The sequence below is a fragment of the Ursus americanus genome, chromosome 22 (genome assembly GCF_024610735.1).
Source record: "Ursus americanus isolate L20-20 chromosome 22, mUrsAme1.1.p, whole genome shotgun sequence".
Lineage (NCBI taxonomy): Eukaryota > Metazoa > Chordata > Mammalia > Carnivora > Ursidae > Ursus > Ursus americanus.
The window spans coordinates 24,314,467-24,340,721 of NC_142148.1; the positions used below are offsets into that span (position 1 = coordinate 24,314,467).

At 47.9% G+C, this 26,255-nt stretch overlaps 2 protein-coding genes and 1 non-coding gene across 5 annotated transcripts in view; 1 reads left to right on the forward strand and 2 right to left on the reverse strand.

Annotated features, from left to right (window-relative positions):
* The window catches only part of ZNF341 (zinc finger protein 341), a 42,367-nt gene extending 39,800 nt beyond the window's left edge, over positions 1 to 2,567 (reverse strand). For both annotated transcript variants that reach the window (XM_045806696.2, XM_045806693.2), the window contains exon 1: positions 2,515 to 2,567. Coding sequence is in view for 1 of the 2 variants with exons in the window: in XM_045806693.2 (XP_045662649.1) it covers positions 2,515 to 2,545 (31 nt within the window). In the remaining variant the exon portion in view is untranslated. The remainder of the gene's footprint in view (positions 1 to 2,514) is intronic.
* Positions 2,568 to 9,066: 6,499 nt separating this feature from the next.
* On the forward strand, positions 9,067 to 24,973 carry PXMP4 (peroxisomal membrane protein 4). Of its 2 annotated transcripts, XM_045806701.2 has the most exons (4): positions 9,070 to 9,363; positions 16,017 to 16,079; positions 18,276 to 18,474; positions 22,538 to 24,973. In XM_045806701.2, the coding sequence occupies exons 1-4, from the start codon at positions 9,251 to 9,253 to the stop codon at positions 22,799 to 22,801; spliced, it is 639 nt and encodes a 212-aa protein (XP_045662657.2). In that variant the 5' UTR covers positions 9,070 to 9,250; the 3' UTR covers positions 22,802 to 24,973. The 2 variants fall into 2 exon arrangements, with proteins under 2 accessions (XP_045662659.2, XP_045662657.2); XM_045806703.2 differs by lacking the exon at positions 16,017 to 16,079 and having other exon boundaries at positions 9,067 to 9,363.
* Positions 18,749 to 18,855, reverse strand: LOC123801014 (U6 spliceosomal RNA). Its single transcript, XR_006782082.1, has one exon. It is a non-coding gene; the product is annotated as a U6 spliceosomal RNA (small nuclear RNA).
* Positions 24,974 to 26,255: the final 1,282 nt, after the last annotated feature.

Below are 26,255 nucleotides of genomic sequence, written 5' to 3' on the forward strand. Positions count from 1 at the left end.
TTTTGGGGGAGAGATGAACAGACAGAACACAGAGGATTTTTAGAGCAGTGAAAATATTCTGTGATGATATTGTAATGATGGATATATGTCATTGTACATTTGTCCAATAGAATGTGCAACACCCAGAGTGAACATTAAGAAAGACCATCGACTTTGGATGATTACAATGTGTCAATGTAGATTCATCCGTGGTAGCTAATGTACCATTCTGGCGAATTATGTTGATAATGGGGGAGGCTAGCCATGTGTGAGGTCAGAGGGTATTCAGGAAATATCTGTACCTTCCTTTCAATTTTGTTGTGAACCTAAAGCTGCTAAAAGTAAAAAAGAACAGTCTTTTAAAAAACGCTGCCTGTCTAAAACTGAGATCAAGCTAAGTGTGTCACCCTCACCCCTCAGTTTTACCTCTTCCAGTAAACCTCATCAACAAGGATAGACACCAATGTCCACCCAGCCACAGCCCCTGGGGCACCTCTTCATTCTTTCCCCAACCTCTTCTCATTTCTAGTCCTTCAGCAAATCTAGCCTATTCTGCCTCTACTGCCTCTCTCAGATCCACTTTCTTCCATCCCACAGCTGTCCCCCTGGCCCAGGCCACCATCAGTTCTCAGCAGGACAACTGCAGCTACTTCACTCACCTCCCAGCTGCCACTCTGGCCCCCTTCAGCGTGTCTTCAGAGCAGCCTGAGTGAACTTTATAAAACATACATCAGATTGTGCTGCTCCCCTGCTGAAAACGCTTTCTCAGCTCCACAGTGATTCCAGGATAAAGTTCATAAGTCTCATCTCTAGCTCCTCACTCACATGAACTTCGGTGAATCCTAGAAGACCTCTCTTCCCCCAGGGCTTTGCAAATGTAGTTCCTACTGCCTGAGTCATCTCTGGGTCCCCACAATTCTGCTGTCCTTGACCTAGCTCAGCATGCATCACACTGTCCTAGGAACTGATTTTTCTTTTAACGTCCTCATCACTCAATACATGAACACATTCTTGTAGTGGAAACTCAAACATGGAGAACGTCCATGGAACCTAAAGACAAAGTAGGCCTCACCCTATTCTATTGGTCTCCCAGAGGGAACCACGCTGACCCTGGCCCTCCACATCCGTCACACCCATAACAGCACTAAATGCCAGCTAAGGTAATCTTTTATGGTTTACCTTTCTTATAATTCTAAAATTTCAATAGTTGCTTGTTCTATAACTTCTATATGCCTCCATCCCCTCACGTGCCACCTGCCCGGACTATGAGGCAGGAATTGTGTCTGGCTGTGTCTGTATTCCTGAGATTGAAATTCACCAGATGGCAGTAGGGTTTACCCCCATTTTATGGTAAGAACTCTGATCCTCCAAAAAGTGAGGGGACATGTCTGAGATGTCCTAAGGGACTCAAAGTCTCAGCCACATACTACTGGTCTGGCCAACTTTCAGTCTTTACCCTAATTATGTGTACACTGATCTTATCACACCCCTCTAAGCGCATTCTCGGGTCTGTAGAACCCCCTGCATCCACCCTGTGATAGGGTCCTAGTCACTAAGGCTCCTCCCCTTCCCACCCACCCATGCCCAGCAGGTGCATAGGGAGGCCTTCAGTGTGTGCTGTCTCCAAAGCCCACAATTCCTTGCGCCTGAGGTCCACTTCCACGCTAGGAGCCTCCAAACCACAGGTCTATCAGTTGGTGTCCAGTGTTTACAGGTTTCCGTCCGAGGGCACTGTGTGCCAGCCAAGCATACCATTGACACCCATCGTTTCTTGGTCTGAGTGTATAAAACTCTGCACCCCAGCATGGTGCACAAAATAGGCGCCTAGTGTTCTTTGGTCTGTGTCTGTGAGCACCGAATCCTGGCCTTGCACACAGGTATCACCTATCCTTTCCTGGTCTCATTTTGAGAGCTACCTCAAGACCTGAGGTACAGTTGGAGTTCAATTCAAGTTCTTCGCGGTCAGGACGCCTAGTTAGGCTGCGTCAGCTGCCAAGCCTCTCCGGCCCCCGCACCACTGTCTGCCTCAGCGTAGCCCTTGCGGGGTTGGCTTCCACGGTGCTGCCTCCCCGGCTGTTCCCTCCAGGAAACCCCTCCCGCGCCGGCCCGAGGCCCTCGCGGTTGACGCTGTTCCTGTCCAAGGCCTTTCCCCCCTCCGCCCCGGCCATGCCTCCCCGGCTGTTCTGCCCCGGTGCTCCCCCGCCCCCCCCCACCCCGTCTTTCTTTCCTCGCTGTTCCTGTCCCGTTGTGTCCCCTGCGCCGTGCCTCTCCTCCCGCGGCTGTTCTGGTCTCATGCCCCCGCCCTCCGCCATTGAGCCTATCTCCGCCGCTGTTCCGGTCCCGGTGCCCACCCCCCCCGCCGGGCCTCGGCTCCCGCGGCTGTTCCCTCCCGTGCCCCTCCCGCCCCGCGGCTGTTCCGGCCCCGGCGCCCTCCGCCCCGCGGCCGCCGCGCGGCCTGGGCCCGGCGCTGCGAGGACGCGGCGGGAGGGGGCACGACGCGGAACAGCCGCCTCCCCCGGCCCGGCCGCCGCTCACCCTCCAGGGCCTCAAAAATCGTCTGCGCCATCTTGGAGCTGCCACCCTCTCGAGAGCTGATGCGGGGCTACGTGAGCATTGTGGGAACCGTGGCGGAGTCAGGGCCGCCAGGGGGCGCTGGGGAGCTGCCGCTGAGCCCCCCAGTCCGGGAAATTCAGCCATGGCTCCCCCGGCCCCGCCTGGACAGCCCAGTCACCGGCATGTGGACCCCCATTCCTGTCTCACTTGAACCACCGATTCTGCACACTGACCCCATCCCAGCTACACACAGGGGACCTCCCAATTGGGTATTGGACCCCTAATATTATCTGGACCTGCCACCCCTGCCCTGCATGTGAGACCCCCAGCTCTGCAACATGGAACTTATTTCCACCGCACACAGTATCCCCCACCTAACCCGGACCACCCAACTCTGTCACAAGTGATGAGGGAACGGAAGGCAAGCTGAGGACAAAGCAGAAGCTGACACCTTGCAAACCCCCCCCCCCATGGGATGTATGCAACATTCCTCAGGCACCTAAAGGACAAAGAAACAGTCCTTACTACCTACAGCCCATCGACAAGTCCTTGAAACAGGCATGGTGACATTCCTCTAGGCAGTCCTAGCCTCACCCCCTGCCCTCCACCAAGATCCTGTAAGTCTACTTTAACGTATAAAAATTGCTTTGGAAACTTCCTTTATCTCTAGCCCCCCAAGATACGTATTGGCAATCATCCCCCAAGCATATGGCCCACCGATATACATCTGAAGGGTCTCATGACTCAGGTTTTATTAGACAGTAATAAGTGATCTTTTCCCAACAACAGCTAGCCCCCTCAAGGTCCTGGAAACCTTGCTTCCAAAATTCCTTAGAGACTTACGCTCTCCCTAACCCCCTCCCGACTTGAGGGTATATAATGGGCCATTCCTCACAACCCCAGGGCAGCAGCTCTTTCTGCCCACGGGTCCTGTCCCCGTGCTTTAATAAACCACCATTTTGCACCAAAGACGTCTCAAGAATTCTTTCTCGGTCGTCGGCTCCGGACCCCACCCCACTGAACCTCACTTATATTCCCCATCCTCATCATAATGCCTTCCACCTAACCCAAGACCCCTACCGTAGTTGTGCAATACTGATTCTCACTCCTTATCATACGGGTGTTGTCCCCAACCACAGTGAGCCCCATCACTACCTATTGGGAGTCACCTGTCTCCTGACGTGCCTCCCATCTCAGCCTGGTCTTAATCCCCCATCATCTCAGAGATTCACCCATGACTGTTGCTTAACCCCCCATTTCCACCATTTGGGAACCTCCGTTTCCTCTTCATACAGACCTCCATCCCTGGTCCTGGGGACTACTTTCTGTCAATAAAACCCCAATACCCGCCTCAGCAACCTCCAGCCCAGCCTTGTAGAAAGCCTATCCAGGTCTCCCAAGTATTCCCCTCTACACTCCAGTGCTTATTGGGACCCCCCTCCCCCAACACTCTCACTTCATCGTTCATGCTCCATGAGCCACTAATTGAGAGTTTACTATGCACCAAGTCCTATAATAGCTCCAGGACGCAGGGCTCCTTTCCCTTAGAGTTAGGGATGGGGGAAGCACACAGACATTAAATCTTAAAAATTATTTAATTACAAGATGTGACAGTGATTCCAAAGAAGTACACTTGGGCCACAAGGAAGAGTTGGGGAGTGTGTGGAGGGGAGAGGCAACCAGGGAGGTGCCCTCAATCATGATGTCCCATGAATGTGGTCAAATTCTCCAATTGGACTACGATGGGTTTGACTCTGAATGTTCTCATTGTTTTTTCTTAAATACCTATTTTAGTCTCATCCAAGGTAATAACCATAAAAATCACAATTTTCATTTTCTCATATTAACTAAATAAATACATAACTACTAAGAGTTAAAAAAAAGGTTTTTTTTGTTGTTGTTCAAAGGTCCTTTGCCCTTGTGGAACACTCCAACCACTGTTCCTGATAAGTTGCCTCACAGACCCTCCACCTACACACCCCCTCAAGGCCCATTTCTTTTTTATTTTGTTTATTTTTAGATTTTATTTATTTATTTGACAGAGAGAGCACAAGCAGGGGGAACTGGTAGGCAAAGGGAGAAGCAGGCTCCCCTCAGAGCAGGGGGAACCTGATGTGGGACTTGATCCCAGGACCCTGGGATCATGACCTGAGCCGAAGGCAGTCGCTTAACCAACTGAGCCACTCAGGCGCCCTCAAGGCCCATCTCTACTGGTGAATTCCCCATCTTGTCCCAAATATCATCCCTGTCTCCCCCAACACTATACCCCTTCCCCTTCCCCTTCCTATTCATCCTTGCACAGCAAGCCCTGAGCAAATGTCCCCCACAAAGAACCTACCATTTTCCCAGATTGTATGCCTCACCCTCTTTCCTAGGAACTTTGGAGACCCAGGGCCCTCCTCAAGCCCTAAACCCTCCTTTCCATTGCCTCTCTGACAGGAGTGAGGCCAGGGTTCCCTCCTCCTTATCTTTCCTTTAACATCCCCATTGATCCAATGGCCTCAGATTCTCGTCATCTCTCCCCTTCAAGAGCTTTTCAATACAACCGTTCTTTTAAAAAAAATTATTCAAGTAATATATTAATACATTCACACTCATTTAATTAGAATTGAACATTGAACAACATGGGGGTTGGGGCACCAACCTTGCACACAGTTGAAAATCCTGTGTATAACTTTTGACTCCTCAAGATGTAGCCACTAATAGCCTACTATGACCAATAGCATGAACAGTCGGTTAACAAATATTTTGTATGTTATATGTATTACATACTGTATTCTTACAATAAAGCTAGAAAAAAGAAAAATGTTATTAAGAAAATCATAAGGAAGAGAGGCATCTGGCTGGCTCAGTCAGTGGAGCATGTGACTCTTGATCTTGGGGTTGCAGGTTTGAGCACCACATGGGGTATAGAGATTACTTAAAAATAAAATATTTAGAAAAGAGAGGGGGCGCCTGGGTAGTTCAGTAGGTTAAGCTTCTGACTTTTGGTTTCGGCTAGGTCACGGTCTCAGGGTTGTGAGATCGAGCCCTGAATCAGGCTTGGTTCTCAGCGGGGAGTCTGCTTGGGATTCTCTCTCTCCCTCCCCCTCTGTCCCTCCCCCCGCTTGGCGCGTGCACTCTCTCTCAAACAAATAAAGTAAATCTTTAAAAAAAGAAGGAAAATCATAAGAGAAAATACATATATAGCACTGTGCTGTAAAAAATTCACCAGCACTGTTCAAACCCATTTGGTTCAACTGTAATTTAAAATATTTATTACAAGGGCACCTGGGTGGCTCAGTTGAATAAGTGTCTGCCTTTGGCTCAGGTCATGATCCCAGAGTCCGGAGATTGAGCCCCACGTCGGGCTCCCTGCTCAGCAGGGAGCCTGCTTCTCCCTCTCTCCCTCTCCCTACTCATTCTCTCTCTCTCTCTCTCTCTCTCTCTCTCTCTCAAATAAATAAATAAAATCTTAAAAAATAAATAAAATATTTTTTCACATACATATTGTGTTAGACATTGTTCTAGATGCTGGGGACACAGCCATGAACATAAAGACAAAAATCCTTGCTTTCATGGAGTCATTGTCCTGCAGGCAAGAAGGACTATAAACAAGAAAAAAAAAAAAAAGAAATACTCTGTGATTATATAATTTTTCCTCTGCAGGAAAGGAAGCTACTTTAGACAGGGTGGTCAGGCAAGGCCTGTCTGAGGAGGCCGACTTGAGAAATGAGATGGGGTCACATGGAGAAAAGGAAACACAGAGAGCTTATTAGCTGTATCATCTTGGGCAGATGCAAAGACCCTGAGGTCTAAACAAAAGAAGGCCAAGGACTGTAAAGGAGCAACTGAGGATAAGTGAGGTATGGGTGCAGGAGGATGAGGATGGAGAGACGACAAGGCCAGTGTGAGGGTTGAGGTTTAGTTCTGAGGGTGATGGGAGGCACTGGAGAGTAAAAGATTTCACTAATGCAAGTCTTGGCAGTTTTCCATATATTTCCATATATCCAAGTGTATATGCACATAGTTGATTTTTATCTCTTCTTCATTTTTTAAAAAGATTTTATTTATTTATTTGACAGAGATAGAGACAGCCAGCGAGAGAGGGAACACAAGCAGGGGGAGTGGGAGAAGAAGAAGCAGGCTTCCAGCGGAGGAGCCCAATGTGGGGCTCGATCCCAGAAGGCCGGGATCACGCCCTGAGCCAAAGGCAGACGCTTAACGACTGAGCCACCCAGGTGCCCCAATTTTTATCTCTTCTTCAGGCCTTTGCAAATTCTGTTCTCTCTTACCAGATGCTGTTCTTCTAACCTCATTGGAACAATACAAGCTTGCTTTGTGCCTCCTCTAAAAAGCTTTCCCTGATCTGCCAGGATAGATCCCTCCCTCCCTTGCTATTCCCGTTTCTCACAGTACCTAGTACTACTGCTGTCATGTGATACTTTTCTTGGAAATTCCCCTTTCCTCCACCCCCTCAATAGGAGCTCTCTGAGCTGAGGAGGTACTTCATCCATTCTGGTTGGAAACTCAGAGCCTGACACAGAGTAACCTGGGAAATGCTTGTTAATTGACTACCTGACTGATAGAACAACTGAATGAGCTTTCAGGGATGTAGAACCCATTTCCAACAGGCTCCCCATCAAAGCTGACCCCTGCTCTGAACTTTCTGCTCCTCACCTCCAACTCTTCGTCCACCCAAATCTGTCAGTCCTAGGTCCTATTTCCTTAGGGCCATCTGCTTAGCACTGAACTGAATCAAAACACAGCTTAGAGGCTCCTGGTATAAGTAACATGGTAATTCTAGCCATGGAGCCAAGAGGGAGGAAGGAAAGTTTGGGAAAACCTCCAGTGTCCCCCGCCACAATAAGTGCTCCAGCCACCCCAGAAAAGTTAACTTCTCCATGGGGAGGGAAGAAATCATGAGCAGCTTAAACCAGATTCCCAGCTGCAAGGGAAAGGAAGTGAGGACACAGATAGCAATGCTGGGCCCTGACATCTTGTTCAGTGGCATTGGTAGGAGACAGCAAAATATGGTGGTTGCTATGGGCTGAATTGTGTCCCCCCAGAATTCATATGTTGACATTCTAACCCCTAGTACCTCAGAATGTGACTGTATTTGGATATTGGGCCTTTAAAAGAAGTATTTAAGATTAAACAAGGTTATATAAGCAGGCCCTAATCCAGTATGACTGGTGTCCTTATAAAAAGAGGAAATTTGGACACAGGTATGTACAGAGAAGACCATGTGAAGACACAAGGAGAAGACAGTCACCTATAAGCCTTTCAGTGTTTTTCAGAGGATATTTTTATATTTTATGTAACATTGCCACTATTTTCAGAGGAAGAATTACCTGAATAAACTGGTCCACTATTACTGAAAAGGAAGAAAGGAAGGAAGGAAGGAAGGGAAAAAGAGAAAGAAAGAAAGAAAGAAAGAAAGAAAGAAAGAAAGAAAGAAAGAAAGAAAGAAAGGAGAAAGAAAGAAAGAAAATCTAGTTTCAGTGCTAAAATAAGCCAACTGTAATTCCTCCTTTACTGATCTCTGACCCCATCTTCTGACACTGACCCAGGCAATAATATCCCAGACAAAAACCACATGGCCCAAGTACTAGGGGATACCCTCACAAGCCACAGCCACCACTCAATGTGTAGCTGTTATCCAATGACAACTCCACATAGTGACACACATAAATTCCACCCACCAGTACTCTGGGAGATGTCAACCCCAAACTGTATTGCTTCAACAAGCATATGTTGGACACCCACCATGTGCTAAGTGCTGGGGTTACAGCAGAAAACAAGACAGACAAGGTTTCTGCGGTCATGGAATTTACAGCCTGGTAGGGGCAATAGATGATGGACATGTAGCAAACAAATAATTTCAGAGATTGAAAAGTTATATGAAGGAAATAAAAGAGAGAGCAGTGCCACTTTAGATGAGACATGTAGGAAGCCCTCTCTGAAGAGGTGGCATTTGATCTGAAACCTGAAGATTGAGAAGGAGCCCGCCATGGGGGTAATGCATACCAGTCAGGGAAATATTAGGGGCAAAGGAGCTGAGACTGGAGCCTTCTTGGCATGCTCAAGGACCGGCAAGGAGGCCAGTTTGGCTGAGTAAGGGGGCAGGTGACAGGATATGAGGTTAGAGAAGGAAGCAGGGGCCAAATTATAGTCTTTCTTGTGGACTGTGGGAAGGAATTTGGATTTGAAGAATAAATGGGAGCCCTTGAGAAGTCATATGATTTATGCCCTAAGAAGTTTGCTATGATCGCTGTTACCGAATCAGAACAATCTTGTGTAAAGATGAGGCCTGGCTCCTCCCAGTGTCGCCCTCCCAATTCTAGGGAGGACGGCTCCTCTTTCAATAAACTTCCTTCCAAGCTCTCAGGTGACATACCGCCTCCCAGCACGGAGGAATGAGGCTATTAGGTTGGACCAACCCAGAAGTGTGATTCTGACCTTCCTTAGAGCTAGGCGGGCGGAGCCTGTTGTGATTGGTTACAATCTCTCCCACTCTTCCAATCAGACCGCTAGTCCGGAGAGTGCGTGCCTCTCGTTCCCCGTGTGAGACGGGTGAGCCATTTGATCCGCTCTTGCCGTGAGAGTGACAGCAGACGCAGCCTGTGAGCGCAGAGACGCGGCTTCCCTGTCCAGTGCCGCCAGCTGTGCCGCCGGAACCCGGGGCTCTCGGTGCTGGTGCTGCTGCTTGCCCCTCGCCCCGCGCGCCTTTTGCGCTATGGCGGTCGGGCCGCAGCTACGAGCTCTGCTCCATGCGGTCAACGCACTGTTGCGCAAGCGCCGCTACCACGCTGCGTTGGCCATGCTTAAAGGCTTCCGGAACGGGGCAGTGTGAGTGGGGCCGTCGGGCTGGGCGGGGGCTGAGGGGCTGAGGGGTGGGTCCGGCCGAGGTCGGAGGAGCGGACTCTGGGCCCGTCGCCACTCTGTGTGCCCTTGAGCAGCACTAGTGTGTCTCTAGGTCTCGGTGTCCACCAGCTGCACAGTGGGCGCTGGGGATTTTGGGTTCCGTGCGCCTTCTGAGCTGGGGCTCCCGTTAAGCTGTTTCTGGGTCCTCCGTGCTTTGCAACCTGGAACACTGGCCTTGACCACCTCCCACTCCAGCCCCTGTATCCCCTCGTTTGGGCTGACCCCCCCACCCCATCCCCCTGCTTTGTGACCTTGGGTCTGTCTGGCTTTAACGGTCCCATTTGCACAATGAGAAGTGGCCACTGGCATCTAGCCCGCCTGCGGCGGCTTCTGTCTATGCTCCCACCGTTAAGCTGCCTGTGGGCTCACATCCCACTTCTCACTCCTCATCTGTATGACTCTAGCTCTAAGTCCTCATCCCGCCCAGGGGACTCCTGGGGCATAAGCCTGAGGAATGACCGACTGTGAAAGAAGCTGCAGATATTTGCTGGGCAGATTGATTGCACCCTGGCCATCAGATGTGCTGGAAAAGAGGTCTTGGGGTCATTTCACCTGGCTGGTAACTGCAGGGGAGCTCCCCCTCCTTTAAAACTCATGCATAACAGCAATCTTTTGCTGAGCGCCTACTGTGCCAGTACTGGGGATGCAACAGAGAACAAACCCAACAAAGACCTTCCCTCTTGGAGTTGACTTGCTTGTGGCAGCATGGCATGGTGGTGAGAATGCCTCTGGACTGCCTCTGTTCGAACCTTGGTGCCACCTACCTGTGTAATCTTTTTTTTTTTTTAAGATTTTATTTGTGTATTTGACAGAAAGCGCACAAGCGGGGAGAGGCAGAGGGAGAGAGGGAAGCAGGCTCCCGCTGAGCAGGGAGACCAATGTAGGGCTCGATTCCAAGACTGGAGATCATGACCTGAGCCAAAGGCAGATGTTTAACCAACTGAGCCACCCAGGCACCCCTACCTGTGTGATCATGAGCAAGTCAGTTAGCCTCTCTAACCTTCAATTTCTATAAAATGGGGATGATAATAATACTTACATCATGCTGGGGTGTCTGGGTGGCTCATTCAGTTAAGTTTCTGCCTTCGGCTCAGGTTGTGATCTCAGGGTCCTGGGATCGAGTCCCACGTTGGGCTCCCTGCTCAGCGGGGAGCCTGCTTCTCCCTCTCCCTCTGCCTGCTGCTCCCCCTGCTTGTGCTATCAAATAAATAAATAAAATCTTTTTAAAAAATACATCATACTGTCAGAGGATTGAATCAATATATGTGAAATGCTTAGCACAATGCATGGTACCTGTATAACTGTTGGCTGGTGTTACTGTTATATTCACATGGATGTCCGCCTAAATCACTCCATCACCTTTTCAGGCTTCTGCTTAAGTGTCACCTCCTCAATAAGGTCATCCCTGAACTCCTCATCTCCTCCCATACTTAATTTTTCTCCATAGTCCTTGTCACCATCTGACACTAAGTTCACCTCTGTATCCTGTTTTTATGCTTTGTCTTTCTCACTAGAAAGTGAGCTTCATGGGGACAGAAATGTTTATCTGCTTTGTTCCTTGGTGCATTCCTACTACATGGTACACAGCAAGCTCTCAAATATTTATTGAACAAATGAATAAGTGTGCAAGGTAGGAATTGTGACTGTCGCCATTTTCCAAATGAGAAGACTGGTTCAGAGAGGTAAACTCCTTACTCATGGTCATATCAGTTGGCCAGTGTCGGAGCCAGAATTCAAACCCAGGGATCCCTGACCCCAATGCCAGGCTCTTGGCGTCCATGTGAACCCAGAATCAGGTAGGACTTGTTCTTACTGGGCCTGAAGATTTGATCAGTTATGCCTTGCTGTGCCTAAGGTGGGATAACATCAGTGGCCCTTTGCCAAGGTATTCTTAGGACAAAGCAAGAGTGAAAATGAGTCATACAGTAGGTCCTGGTGCCAGTGGTCATTGGTCAATGCTAGCTTTGTACACCTGCTCCCAATCCAATTGTCCCTATGGTCTCAGGGACCTTCCCAGCCAGGGCAGTCACTTGCTAAGGTGAGGCTCTTTTCTGGCCCTGTTCCTTCATTTCAAAGCTGGGTGCCTTCATCTCTTCTAGCCTCAGTTTCATCCTCTATAAAATGGAAACAGTCTCACCCAAATGGAGTGCTCTAAGGCAGTGATCCCATTACTGTTCAGTGCTAAGACACCATGACCATTTGTAAGGACCTAGAGTCTAAGGTCCTAATGAGATCAATCTTTAAAATACCATGGCAGTGCCAGGAATGCTTTACAGAGGAGGTGATTGTGATGTTTTGAAGGGCAAGTTGTAATTTGCCAGGGGTAGAAAGGCAACCCAAGCAGGGGGAATGTTTGAACAAAGGCCTGGAGGTGGAAAAGAATATGCTATTTATGGAGAGAGGCCATTCATTCAGGGAGGCGGACTTGGACGACTAAGACATACGAGCTTTGTAAAATTGAACTCACTGACTTCCACTCCTAACTATGCATCTCTAAAAGTAAGAGCATTTTCCTATATGGCTAAATTATCATGATTACACTTACTAAATTAATAATAATCCTATAATGTTGACTACTATCCAGTTAATAGTCAAATTGTCCTAACTGTCCCCTAAATGTTCTCCCTAAATGTTAGTTTGCTGAGACTAGGCTCCTCCCAGACATCACATTGCACCTGTCATTATGTCCTTTAAGTCCTTTTAAACCCCAGGCATCCCTTTTTTCAGGACATAGAGTAATCTGGTGAATGGCAGTAACCAGCTCCCACCTGAGTTTGACAGCTTTGGGAATGGGGTCTGGCAGATGTAGGGAGCTGGGGGCACTATTCCACTTGTGTCTGGGGTATAAGGAAGGGCTCTTTTCATGCTGGAGAGCTGGAGGAGGCTGAGGGCCTCATTGTTCAGGGGAAAGAGACACAGGTGAGGCAGACAGCTTGCTGGGGTCAGGATGAGGGTCCTGCGCACTGCTAGGCAGGGGACAAGATAAGTAATTCAGCAACAAGAACACTGGCTTCAACTTGTTAACATTACAAATTTGATTTGTATTGTATTGAAGATTTTATTTATTTATTTGACAGAGAGAGCACAAGTAGGCAGAGCAGTAGACAGAGGGAGAGGGAGAAGCAGGCTCCCCACTGAGCAGAGAGGCTGACATGGGGTTTGATCCCAGGACCCCTGGGATCATGACCTGACCTGAAGGCAGACAACTAACCAACTGAGCCACCCAGGTGCCCCTTTAATTTGTATTTTAAAAATTAAGTAACATTAGGGGCCCCTGGCTGAGTCAGTCAGTAGAGCATGCGACTCTTGATCTCCAGGCTGGCTCACCCATATTGGGTGTAGAGATTACTTAAAAATAATATCTTAAGAAAAAATTTAGGTAACATTCAGGGGCACCTGGGTGGCTCAGTTGGTTGAGCGTCTGCATTTGGCTCAGGTTGTGATCCCAGGGTCCTGGGATCCAGCCCCGCATTGGGCTCCCTGCTCAGTGAGGAGCCTGCCTCCCTCTCTCCATCCGCCTCTCCCCCAGCTCATGTTCTCTCTCTCACTCTCTCTTGCTCTCACTCTCGCTCTCTCAAATAAATAAATTTTTTTTAAAAAAGTTAGGTAAGATTCAGAAAAGGCACAAAAGTTAGATGCTATGGGACGCATGGCTGGCTCAGTCAGTGGAGCATGTGACTCTTGATCTCGGGGTTGTGAGTTCAAGCCCCACAATGGGCATTAAGCCTAATTTAAAAAAATAAAAGGTTAGATGCTTTGAAGTCCTGCCCACTCCATTCTTCTGTCACCGAGTCCCCCTCCCTGGAGGTAACGCCTGTGTCCAGTCTCATCTCTCCCTCTAGAAATATTGTCCGCATATCTAAGCAGATACGTATATTCTTCCCCACACCTTTTTTTTAAAAAGATTTTATTTATTTGACAGAGAGAGACACAGCGAGAGGGGGAACACAAGCAGGGGGAGTGGGAGAGGGAGAAGCAGGCTTCCTGCTGAGCAGGGAACCCGATGCGGGGCTCGATCCCAGGACGCTGGGATCATGACCTGAGCTGAAGGCAGACACTTAACGACTGAGCCACCCAGGCGCCCCATCTTCCCCACACCTTTAAGACAAGTTTTATTTTGAAATAATTTTAAATTTATGGAAGAATTACCTCGTTTTACACAATTTTACATTTTACACATCTCGTTCTAGTATATCCCTCAGTGCACGAAGAGCTGCCTCAGTCTTTTACATCTGTGCAGCATTCTACTCAGTGGTGGGACCATTCTTTATTCACCCAAAAGCCCCCTGTGGATGGACATGGGTTTGCTTCCAGTCTTTTGCTGTTTCTAACAAGCCTGTGATGAACTGTGACAGATACTCGTATGACAACAATACGTAGCTCCTGGTATCGTGTCAAGGAGGCCATCAAAGATTTTTAGACCTTATAGCTTGGCAAGATCAGGACCTGGCACCTGGAGGACTTGGTGGGGCAAGAGGGAGTCCAATAAAGAACCAGAAAGGAAGAGACACTAATATTGGTTGAACTAGAACTTTTACATGTGCTATGTCCTTACCTGCCAGAAGCAACTCTGAAAGGGAGAATACTTTTTACTGATGGGAGAAGAGAGGCTCAGAGAGGTTAAGTGATTTATCCAAGTTCACACAGCAAAACATGGCAGGGCTTTGGCACCAAATATTACCTTTCTACTACCTACTTGAGTATAGTTAAAACAACGGGGGTGCCTGGCTGGCTCAGTCAGTGGAGCATGCAGCTTGATCTTGGGCTTCTGAGTTCGAGCTCCACATTGGGTGTGACTAGTTAAAAATAAAATCTTTAAAAAACAAACAAAAAATATTGAGGGTGAATATGTTCATGTTCACATAATCCCCAGTTGCTCAAATGAGGAGGTAAAAGGAGAGTCAGGAGAAGAGATTTGAGTCTTAAAAGAGGCATTTATGTAACATTTAAAATGTCTATTTTGGGACACCTGGCTGGCTCAGTTGGTACTGCATGGGGCTGTTGATCTCAGGGTCATGAGTTCAAGTCCCACCTTGGGCATAGAGCCTACTTTAAAAAAAAATGTTTATTTCAGTTGTTTTAATTTAATTTTTTAAAAAGGTTTATTTATTTATTTTACAGAGAGAGGAAGCGCACTGGGTAGGGAGGGGCAGAGGGAGAGGGACAGAGAGAATCTCAGGCAGACTCCCTGCTGAGTGCTCCAGTCATGGGCTCAATCTCACCACCCTGAGATCATGAACTGAGCCGAAATCAAGATTTGGACGTTCAACTGACTGAGCCACCCAGGCACCCCGCAATTATTTTAATTTTAAAAGCAATGCTTAACCATTACAGATCATTTTGGAAATATAGAAAAGTTAGAAAAAGGCAAAAATAAATTCCCATATTCCTCCGGCTCAGGGAACATTGCTAATAACTTTGTGGCATATTTTCTTCCAATCTTTTTTTTTTTTAATCCATTTTTACAACACTGGGGTCCTCCTGTGTATCATAGTTGTAAAGAAGTACATTTTGAACAGGTAGAAGGAAGTACGATGTTACTCAGCAACAGTTTTAGGGAATTTGTTAACTTTAGGGAATTTGTTAACTTTACGATAGACTAAGCTAAAAGTAGAAACTTCCAGAAGCCACCTCCCCTCACAGATAATTGAGGGCTGTTGTAGAATCAGTCAGCAATCATGTACAGAGCACATTGCTCTATGTCAAGTACCATGCAAGGTACTGGGGACTCTGCACAGGTCAAATCAAACAGTCCCTCACAACGCCCATGGTCTAGTGGAGGAAAGAGATAATTAGAATAGAATAAGTAATTATGAGTAATCGAGTCATTAACCCAGGACTGTAAAATGCTGCAGTGAAGCTTGGAGCTCCATGGCCATGAAAACATTGCCCTGACCTCGTCTGGTGGGTAAGAAGCCTCCACAGAGGTGGCAGCTGAGACTGAGGGGCTGAGGAGTCGGTGGCCGCATGAGGAGTAAGGAAGAGCAGTCTGGGCAGAGGGAACAGCCTGCCCAGAGGCAGGGGAGCAGCTCCTGGGTCAGAGAAACTCCAGAAAGGCCATGGGGCTGGAGCAGGAGAAGAGGGGCGAGAGAGGAAGGAGAAGGAAGCATGGGCCAAATCCTGCAGCACTTTCAAGGCTGTGGGAGGAGCCTGGGTTTTATTCTGTGAAGACTGGAAAGGTGGTGGTGGTTTTTAAGTTGGGACGTGATAGAAATTTTAATAGGGTGGGTGGGACCGAGGGAGCAACTCCACATTGCCACTGGGTGGGGACGGTGGAGGCCTTTGACACACATTGTCCCCTTTCACTGAAATTATAACCAGCCTTCTAGCCTGATGACCCCTTTTGCTGTTAGGCAAACTGAGGCTCAGAGAAGTTAAGTAGCAAGCCTGAGGCCCCACTACAAAGAAGGTGTCAGAGCTGGGATTTGAACCCGGATCTAACTTGAAAGCCAGCATTATCTCCCCTTCCTGGGTGACATTAGGATTAGTGCTGGAGTGGGGGAACAAGGCGTCAGAGAGCCCAGAAAGAAACTGTGAGGCAGTGATGCAGTTGTAACTGTTTCCTTTCATTTCTACAGCTACGGAGCCAAAATCCGGGCCCCACATGCGCTGGTCATGACCTTTCTCTTCCGGAGTGGCAGGTACCCACCCTCTCTGCACACCCCTGAGACTGGGGGATAGTATGGTCAGCCCTCAGTGCCAGGACACTTGCAAGAGCTTCCTATCTAGGTCTAGCCGGCCCCCCTGCCACCACCATCTCCTCAAGTATGACTCTGATCCCATTATTCCTGCTTAAAAACTCCCCGGGCTCCCACTGTCCTCCAGAGAAGCCCAGCTTCCTTCGTTAAAAGGCCCTCTGTAACTAGTGCTGTTGAGCATTGGGTGATGTATGGGGTTGTTGACTCACCGTATCGTACACCTGAAATTAATATAACAGCGTCTCTTCACTATAGTGGAATTAAAATTAAAACTTAAAGAAAACAAACAAACCCCAAAGGCCCTCTGCTGCCTGGCCTCAGCTGCAACCCCACATCCCTCCCTTAGGTCCACCACAGAGTGGCCTGGGTGCACAGGACCCCCTGCCATGCCATGTGTGGTTCCGCGGCCCCACCTTTGCTTAGGCAGTTACCCCCACCAGGCGCACCTTTCCTCTTCCACCCCACCTTTATTTCCTTCTTGGCAACCCATACCAGTTATGGAAGGATCACTTCCTTGGGAAAACTGTCCGTGACCTCCTTCACTCGCTCAAACTTCTTGGTCTTCCTCCCTCCCCCGGAGCTTTCCCCTCACGGCACTTCTCAGAAACCACTCTGTGGCCTGGTTTTCAATGCAGGTAGCCTCACCTGGTGCTTATAAGAAGCATACATGGAGAGCCTATTAGCCAAATCCAGCTTGTAAGATTTTTTCTTTTTGTATTTTTATTTAGGATTTCTCTTTTTCAAAAATTTTATTTATTTGAGAGAGAGTGTGTGAGCATGAGCTGGGGGAGGGGCATAGGGAGAGGGAGAAGCAGACTCCCCACTGAGCACGGAGCCCAACATAGGGCTGGATCCCAGGAACCCGATCATGACCTGAGCCAGAGGCAATTGCTTAACGTACTGAGCCACCTAGCTGCCCTCTAGAAACATTTTGAAGGCAAGATAAGCACCAACACAACTGGGAAATTCAGCTTTCTTGCATTAGAACTGGCAACACTAGAGGCGCCGGGCTGACTTGGTCAGTAAAGCATGTGACTCTTGATCTTGGGGTCATGAGTTTGAGCCCCATGTTGGACATAGCATTTACAAAAAAAAAAAAAAAAGATTAAAATTAAAAAAAAAAAAACAGCCTGGCAACACTGGCCTCATGTTCCTCTGAGGCAAGAACCAGCTGACTTCTGGCTGTCCCCACTCACCTGGCAGATTTCCACAGGTGCCAGTAAACCCACTTAAGGCCCTCATCTAGCCCTGAGAGCACTTGGTTGCACGATCCTTGAATTGACCTCCCAGAGTACACGCTGCCCTTCTCCCTGTGTTCTCTCACTGCCCCCTAGTGACTTAATTTTAAAGGATAAATAGAATCCTTGCCCAACTTAAATGTGCACCTTTCTCAGGATAAAGACTAAACTGCATGTCTCCACCTGTCCTCACATTCTTTCCCCCCACATTCTCTGCTCAGGCCTTTATGGTTTCTCTCTGTTCCTTTACTCCCCACTCTCTGTCCCTCCTCTGAACCTTTGCACGTGTTGATCCCTCTGTCTGGGGTGCAACCCCTCTCCCCTCTCCACCTCATCGACTCCTCATCCTTCGGATCCCAGGATCATCTCTGGTCAAGGTCGAAGCTTGCCACTTGCTTTGTGATTATTTGTTTCTCTCTCCCATTAGGTCATATACCTTATGAGGGCAGCAAGCATTTTTCCTCAGAACCTATCCCCAGTTCCAGTACGAAGTAGGCTCTATCGTACTCCCTCATTCGTGTCTTCACATGCTCATGCCAAAAGTCATTTTTTGAGTGCCTACTATGTGCCAGGCCCTATTCTGGGCCCTGGGGATCAACAGGCCAGGTGTAGACACTACCCTCTGGTAGCTTCCACTGGGATGGGGTGGGAGTGGGAAGAGATTAAGCCTATTAACATCAGCTGGTGGAAGCGCTGTGCAGCAAAAGGGGACAGGATGGTCAGACAAGGCCTCTCTGAGGAGGTGACATGGAGTCCAGTGGGAGAGCAGCCCTGAGGACCTGGAAGCTAGAGGCCTGGGGCTGAATGAGCCTCCCTGCTGGCTCAGGTTTGCATGCCCAGTGGGTGAATGCCCTGGAAGCGGTTGGGCCGGCACTCATGGCAGCTCCCTGTGTTTCTTCAGCCTCCAGGAGAAGCTGCGGGCCATCCTGCAGGCCACGTACACCCACTCCCGGAACCTGGCCTGCTTTGTGTTCACCTATAAGGGGCTCTGTGCCCTGCAGGCCCACGTGCAGGGCGAGACCTACCAGGTGCACTCGTTCCTGGCTGCCTTCGTCGGGGGCTTGCTGCTGTTTGGAGGTAACAATAACATCAACAGCCAGGTAAAGACCCTTCCCCGGGATAGGGCTCAGGGCTTAGAGGCCAGGGCAGGGAGGGACATGGTCCAGGTATAGAATTTGAGGTGGAGGTCAAAGAAGATGAGCTCTTTGCTCCCTTCCACATCTGAGGGTCTGTGATCCACCAGTCCCTGTGTGATCTTGGGAAGGTCACTTTCCCTCCATTTCCCAATCTGTAAATCGAGCAGCTTGCTGAAATTCCATGTTTCCCCAAGTCCATGTGCATGGTGTTCTCTGGAGCAAAGATTTTTTTTTTTTTTTTAATATGGAATGCTTCATGGATTTGCATGTCATCCTTGTGCAGGAGCCATACTAATCTTCTATGTATCGTTCCAATTTTAGTCTATGTGCTGCTGAGGCGAGCACTGGAGCAAAGATTTAAAAAGAAAAAGAAAAAAAAAACACTGTGCAGTGAAATGAGAAAAAAATGACTCTGTGGACCCCTGGCTGTTTCGGTCAGTAGAGCATGTGACTCTTGATCTCAGAGTCTTGAGTTCGAGCCCCACGTTGGGCATAAAGCTTACTAAAAAAAAAAAAAAAAGACTCTGGAATACCATTTTCATAAAACAAAACTTATTACACTCAAAGAATGCTCTTTTATTCTGTATCTTCCCCTCTTTAAAATCCCATTTTTTTGTGAAATGAAATGCTAGTTGTTGTTTTAAAGTCCTTCCTGGGCAACATGAAAAGTTGGCAGCCCCTCCCTTTGCCTCCCTCAAATTTATTAAATACTTCCAAATTATAAAAATCACATTTTATTTTCACATTTTAAAAAATGCAGACTAAGCACCCCCTGTGTGTCTGGCAAACTTCTAGGTGCTGGGAGTGCATCACAATAAAATTAGAAAATAAATTGTAAAGAAAGCTCCCATCCCCCTCCAATTGTCAAGCCACTGTCCAGGAACACTTTAACTGTGTCTTTTTTTTTTTTTTTAAGCCTTTTTTAAAAAATTTTATTTATTTGAGAGAGAGAGAGAGCGCGTGAACAGGGGCAGAGGGAGAGAGAAAAGCAGACTCCCTGCTGAGCAAGAAGCCTGATATGGGGCTTGATCCCAGGACCCTGGGATCATGACCTGAGCCACCCAGGTGTCCCCACTTTAACTGTGTCTTGTGTGGCCCTTCAGAAATTGTCTGTGCTTGTATCTGTACATACTGGGAGTCTTCCACCAGTGAGATCACACCACACTTTTTCTTCACAGAATGATGTATTTGGGAGACCTTTCTTGTCAGTCCATCATTCTTTTTAACATCAGCGATCTCTCAGTTGGGTCATGGACCAGCCTTGATTTCCCCAGTCTCCTCTGGATGGACACTTAGAGGGGCTCTAGCCTTTTGCCAGGATACACACACTAGTCTACATCCTTGTTTGGACATCTTCTTACACGTGTCAGTCCATCTGAAATTCCCTTACCGTGAAACTGTGGAATCTACAGATATGAGCATTTTAAATTTTGATAAAGTTTCCATAGCTTTTTTTTGTTTGTTTGTTAGAAATGTCACTGGTCTATGAACTTCCAAGGACTAGGAATCCTGGTCGTACCATCTCCTTCCCCCTCTCTTCCTTTCCCTGGCCCCTGGCAACAACTATTCTGACCTCCATTTCTAAAATTTTGTCATTTCAAAAATGTTAATGTAAGTAGAGTCATTGCAGTATGTAACCTTTGGGGATTGGCTTTTTGCACGCAGCATAATTCCCTGGAGATTCGTCCAAGTTGTGTGTGTATCGATAGTTCATTCCAGGGCGTGGATGCCCCACACTTCGTTTAAACATTCACCCATTGAAGGACATCTGGGTTGTTTCCAGCTCTTGGCTATTAGAAATACAGCTAAGGGGGCGCCTGGGTGGCACAGCGGTTAAGCGCCTGCCTTCGGCTCAGGGCGTGATCCCGGCGTTACGGGATCGAGCCCCACATCAGGCTCCTCTGCTATGAGCCTGCTTCTTCCTCTCCCACTCCCCCTGCTTGTGTTCCCTCTCTCGCTGGCTGTCTCTATCTCTGTCAAATAAATAAAATCTTTAAAAAAAAAAAAAAAAAAAAAAAAAGAAATACAGCTAAGGGGCACCCGGTGGCTCAGTCGTTAATCGTCTGCCTTTGGCTCAGGGCGTGATCCCAGCGTTCTGGGGTCGAGCCCCGCATCAGGCTCCTCTGCTGGGAGCCTGCTTCTTCCTCTCCCACTCCCCCTGCTTGTGTTCCCTCTCTCACTGGCTCTCTCTCTCTCTGTCAAATAAACAAATAAAATCTTTAAAAAAAAAAAAAAAGAAAGAAAGAAATACAGCTAAGAATATTCTTGTACAAGTTTTTGGGTGACCATAGGTTTTCATTACTCTGGAATAAATGCCCAATTGCTGGGTCATATGATACATGCATGTTTAAATTTTTTTTAAAGATTTTTATTTTTAAGTAATCTCTATAGCCAATGTGAGGTCCAAACTCAGAACCCTGAGATCAAGAGTCTTCACGCTCCAACTACTGAGCCAGCCAGGTGCCCTGTGCGTGTTCATTATTTTTTTTAAGATTTTATTTATTTATTCATTTGAGAGAGAGAAAGAGCTCAAAGCGCAAGTGGGGAGAGGGGCAGAGGGGGAGGGAGAGGAAGAGGGAGAGAATCTCAGCAGACTCCATGCTGAGCATGGAGACCCATGCGCAGGGCTCCATCTCAAGACCCTGAGATCATGACCTGAGCCAAAACCAAGAGTTGGATGCTTAACCGACCGAGCCAGCCAGGCACCCACATGCATGTTTAATTTTTAAAGAAACTGCTAATCCGGGGTGCCTGGGTGGCTCAGTTGGTTAAGCTTCTGCCTTCAGCTTGAGTCATGATCCCAGGGTCCTGGGATCGAGTCTGACAGCGGTCTCCCTGCTCAGCGGGGAGCCTGCTTCTCCCTCTGCTGCTCCTGCTTGTGCGCTCTGACAAGTAAATAAAATTAAAAAAAAGAAAGAAAGAAAGAAAGAAACTGCCAATCTATTTTCCAGAGTGACTGTACTATTTTACGTTCCCATAAGGAATATACAAACGATCCATTTTCTCCACATCCTAGCCAGCATTTGGTTTCTCACATTTTTAATTTTAGCCATTTTGATAGGTGTACTACGTAGTGCTTCTCATTGTGGTTTTAATTTGCATTTCCCTAATGGCTAATGATGTTGAACATCTTTACCTGTGCTTATTTTCCATCTGCAGAACCAGTTCAGTGAAACATCTGTTCACATCTTTTGCTTATTTTCTAATTGGATTGTTTCTTTTTTTACCATTGAGTTTTGAGAGTTTTTTAAAAAATATATTCCAGAGACAAGTTTTTGTCAGATATGTGCTTGTAAATACTTTCTCCCAGCTGTAGCTTTTCTTCTCAGCCTCTTCGTATGGGCTTTCACAAGCAAACCATTTTAAATTTTGATGAGATCCAATCTACCAATTTTTTATTTTTGTGCGGGTTGTTGTTTTTGGTGTCAAGTTACCTTTCAATTTTGAACCATGTAAACGTAGTCATTTTCTAAAAATTGTAATGAAGAAGAATGATAAATTACAGCAAAGGATAGCGACATTAAACACCTACTACGGGGCCGCCCGGGTGGCTCAGTCATTTGAGCGTCTGACTCTTGATTTCAGCTCAGGTCATGATCTCAGGGTCTTGAGATTGAGCCCCGTGTCACGCTCTGCACTGAGCGTGGAGCCTGCTTAAGATTCTCTCTCTCCTTCTCCCTCTGCCTCTCTACCCCTCTTCTCTCTCTCTCAAATAAATAAATAAATAAAATCTTTAAAATACCTACTACGCACCCCTTCAAATCATCTTGCACACTAGCTTTGAAAAGCACTGATCCAGGCGCTCCTGGCTGGCTCAGTTGGAAGAGCACAAGACTCTTAAACTCGGGGCCATAGTTTCAAGCCCCCATGGGGTGTAAAGATTACTAAAATAAATAAATAAACTTAAAAGAAAGAAAGACAGACAAACCCTGATCCCATGTGCAGTAGGTGCCCCAGGACATGGGGGTGGGCCGAAGGTTCCCAGCAGCTGTGCCCTCCCGTAACCCCTGTCCTTCCCTCCCTGCAGATCAGCATGTACCTGCTCTCACGCGTCCTGTTTGCCCTGTGCCGCCTGGGCGTGGAGGAGGGCTACATTCCCAAGCCCAGGTGGGACCCATTCCCTTTGTTCACCGGGCTGGTGTGGGGGCTGGTGCTGTGGCTCTTTGAGTACCACCGGCCCACTCTGCAGCCATCCCTGCAGTCCTCCATGACCTATCTGTACCAGGACAGCAACGTCTGGCATGACATCTCAGACTTCCTCCTCTACAACAAGAGCCTCCCCTCAAAGTAACGTGGCCCCAAGGTGCTGATGGCAGCTTCCACAGCCGAGATCGGCTCCATCGGTGAATCCCCCCAAAGGATCCTGCCTTCTCAAGATCATGGTTCTCAGACTCCAACTTTTATTGTCACAGGGTTCCATTTGCGGAAGCCAAAGCACAGATTTCCAAGTCCCGTCAGGTCCTCTCCAATGGTGGAACGAGGGGGAATCAGGCTGCGGAGCCTTGCACACGATTCCAGCGGGGCTGCTGGCTACCGTGAAGCCAGGGAAAGCCACCCTCTCTGGGTGTCAGGGGTGAGCGAGCTCAGAAGAGGGCCCTGAAGTCTCTTTCTGGTGGATTATGGTCTTTGAGCCTTCTGTGTAACAGGACTTCTTGCTGGGGGGCAGTGGGTTGCAAATATGTTAGAAATAAATTCCTGGGCTCAGGTGTTGCTCTAGTGGAGAAGCTCTAGAATTCCACTGTCCAATGGAAGCACAATGTGATCCGTATATGTAATTGAAATTTGTCTTAGTAGCCACATGAAAAAAAGTAGAAGCAGATGAGATTAATCTTAATTATATATTTTAACCCAGTATTTCTAAAATATTATCACTTTAACATATAAAAAATAATATAAAATTAATAGATATTTTATATTCTTTGTTCTTGTACTAGGTCATCAGAATCAGGTATATGGTATATACTTACAGCGTGTCTCGATGGGGACCCGCCATACTTCAAGTGCTCAGTAGCCACATGTGGCTTGTGGCTACCATACTGGGTAACACAGATAGGGAACACTTCTATCCTTGCAGAAAATTCTAGTTACAGAGCTAGGGGACATGGGTTTGAGTCCCCACTCCACCACTGTGTAACCTTGGGGAAGCTTCTTCACCTCTTGGAGCCTCAGTTTCTTATAAAATGAGGATAATCATAATGCACACCCAGGGTCCACATTGGACTTGTGTAACGACAAGGGCTACTGTTACCACTAATTACTTCCATTTAGTGAGCTCCTACGTCCTTCTGGGTGCTTTGCACATACTATTTTTAACCCATACAATGACCTTGCAGGTGTGTACTTTGATCCTCATTTCATAGATGTGGACACTGAGGATCAGAGGGGGGAAGTCACTTGCCCAAGATTATACAACCAGTATGATAGCCAAATCAGGGTTTGAACTCAGAGCTGCCTGAGTGCAATACCCCCTTTTTTTTAGTGCCTTATATTACATTTAGAAACCTAAGCTATGCTATGCAAATGTTAACTAGTTCTAGGATGGGCTCCAGAATGGGTTGCAAACTCAAATGCCCAGGCGGGTCTGGCAAGGGTCATAAATGAAAATGTGCACTCGGCAGTGATGACAACCTGGGGAACTGGAGACTCACGTGCCAGTCCGATTTTTAAAATCACTATGCTGGACAAACCAAACCAGGTCCCCAGGAAGATGTGGTCCATGCAGTAGGAATACTTCAGTCTCTTTTTAGAAATACTAGTAGAAATGTGCACAGGAGTCACTGGTGATGTCATTAAAATGCAGATTCTGACTCTGTGAGTTTGGGGCGGGGCCAGAGATTCTGCCTTGCCCATAGGCTTCAGGGTGCTGCTGCTGGTGCTGCTGGTTGACCCGCACTTTGAGTAACAAGGTCGTAGGGAATGATGCGCAGCCAACCATCATCTTGTGTTTCAGACGGAGGAAGCAAGTCACAGAGCTGTTAGGTAATCGTGGTGGGATTAGGCCTGATTCTAACAGCAGTGTTCTCAGCCATGATGTTGTACCGCATGCTTGGAGAAGGTGATCTTGGAGGTCCCTGAATTCACTGTGTGAAGGCTGAATGAGATCTCAAGGTTATGGGGAGGAAGGGGGTAGCCATCAGCAAGCAGATGTGGGGGGTGCTCCCCCGAGGCCCCTCTAACTGCCCTCTTCACTGTACACCAGCCAACTCTTCCAACTGCCACCCCTGTGTCTTTCTGCCTGAGGGCTCTTGCCACGGCACCTGCTCTGCCGCCCACAGTAGGTCTGGAGGATTAACACGTCCGATGACTCCGAGGCGTATGCTCCACACTGGTTCCCGGGGTTCCCTAGCAGGACCGAACTCCGGCTGCCCACAACGGTCACGCGCTTGATAACTCCTCCCCCAACCCTTCCCTGTCTCCATCCCTAACATGGGATCACTTCCCAAATAAACCACTTGAACTGAAATTCTTGTCTTGGGGTCTGCTATTGAGGAAACCCAAACTAAAATTGGCCTCTGGGGCAGCAAGCTGAGAGTCGGTGGAGGTTATGGACACAGACTCTGGAGGGAGAGTGCCGGGGCTCAGCCCTGTTTGCTCGGGCAAGTGACAACTATTCTGTACCTCTGTTTCTTCATCTAGAAGATAGGCATGCTAGTATCACTCACCTCACCGCATGGTGTGGAGGATTAAACAGTATGACGAGTATAAAGTAAGCACTCCATAAGTGTTTGCTGTTATCTCTAATATAGCATCCAAACGTAGGAGGAAGTGTGGTCCTAAGAACTGAGTACCCCCTGCTTTTAGCCTCTCCTGTGCCCCAGCTGAAGGTAGAGCCTTGGCTCTCTGCCTGCCCAGCATCCCCCCACTGCTGCGGGGGGCTGGCCGGCTACACCACCGACTGTCTCTGCTCTCTAAGAATAGGTCTCCCTCACAGATGGCATCTCTGCGGATCCTGCCAGAGCATCTGGCGCCTCCAACTGCTCACTCCAGGGAGCAAGGCTGTGTGGTCCTTGCTGAGGAGCAGAGCTCTGGCTTCCAGCAGACCTGGGAGGAGTCCCCACTTGGCTCCCTCCTAGCTGAGCTTCCATTTCCTAAGATCTGTAAAACGGGCATTGCCAAAGGACCCTTGGCACACAGTAGGCCCTCTGTAAATGCTAGTTCCTGAAATAGTACAATGGTTTACGTGTTTATTAAGCACCTGCCACATTCCTATGAAGTCTTCTGACATGCAAGACTGTAAAAAATAATTTTTCATCAATAGCCCATGCTCATAGTACAGAACTTACATGGTACGAAAGGTGTATCACAAGGAAAAGTCGGGCTCCCTCCTACACCTAAGCTCCACCCCCAAAACCCCTCTTTTGCCAGGGGCACTCACTGTTAGCACTTTCTAATACAGCCTCTCTGAGATAGTCTGTGCACAGTCACCTATCTTTGTCTTAGAAACTTTTCTTAGAAGATTTTATTTTATTTATTTTTCCTTAAGTCCCAACACGGGCTTGAACTCACAACCCTGAGATCAAGATCTGAGCTGCAATCAAGAGTTGGATGCTTAACTGACTGAGCCACCCAGGTGCCCTTAAATATTTGATTCTATTTTTTTTTAAGATTTTATTTATTTGACGGAGAGAGACAAGTGAGAGAGGGAATACAGGCAGAGGGAGTGGGAGAGGGAGAAGAAGGCTTCCCAGCTGAGCAGGGAGCCCGATGCGGGGCTTGATCCCAGGACCCTGGGATCATGCCCTGAG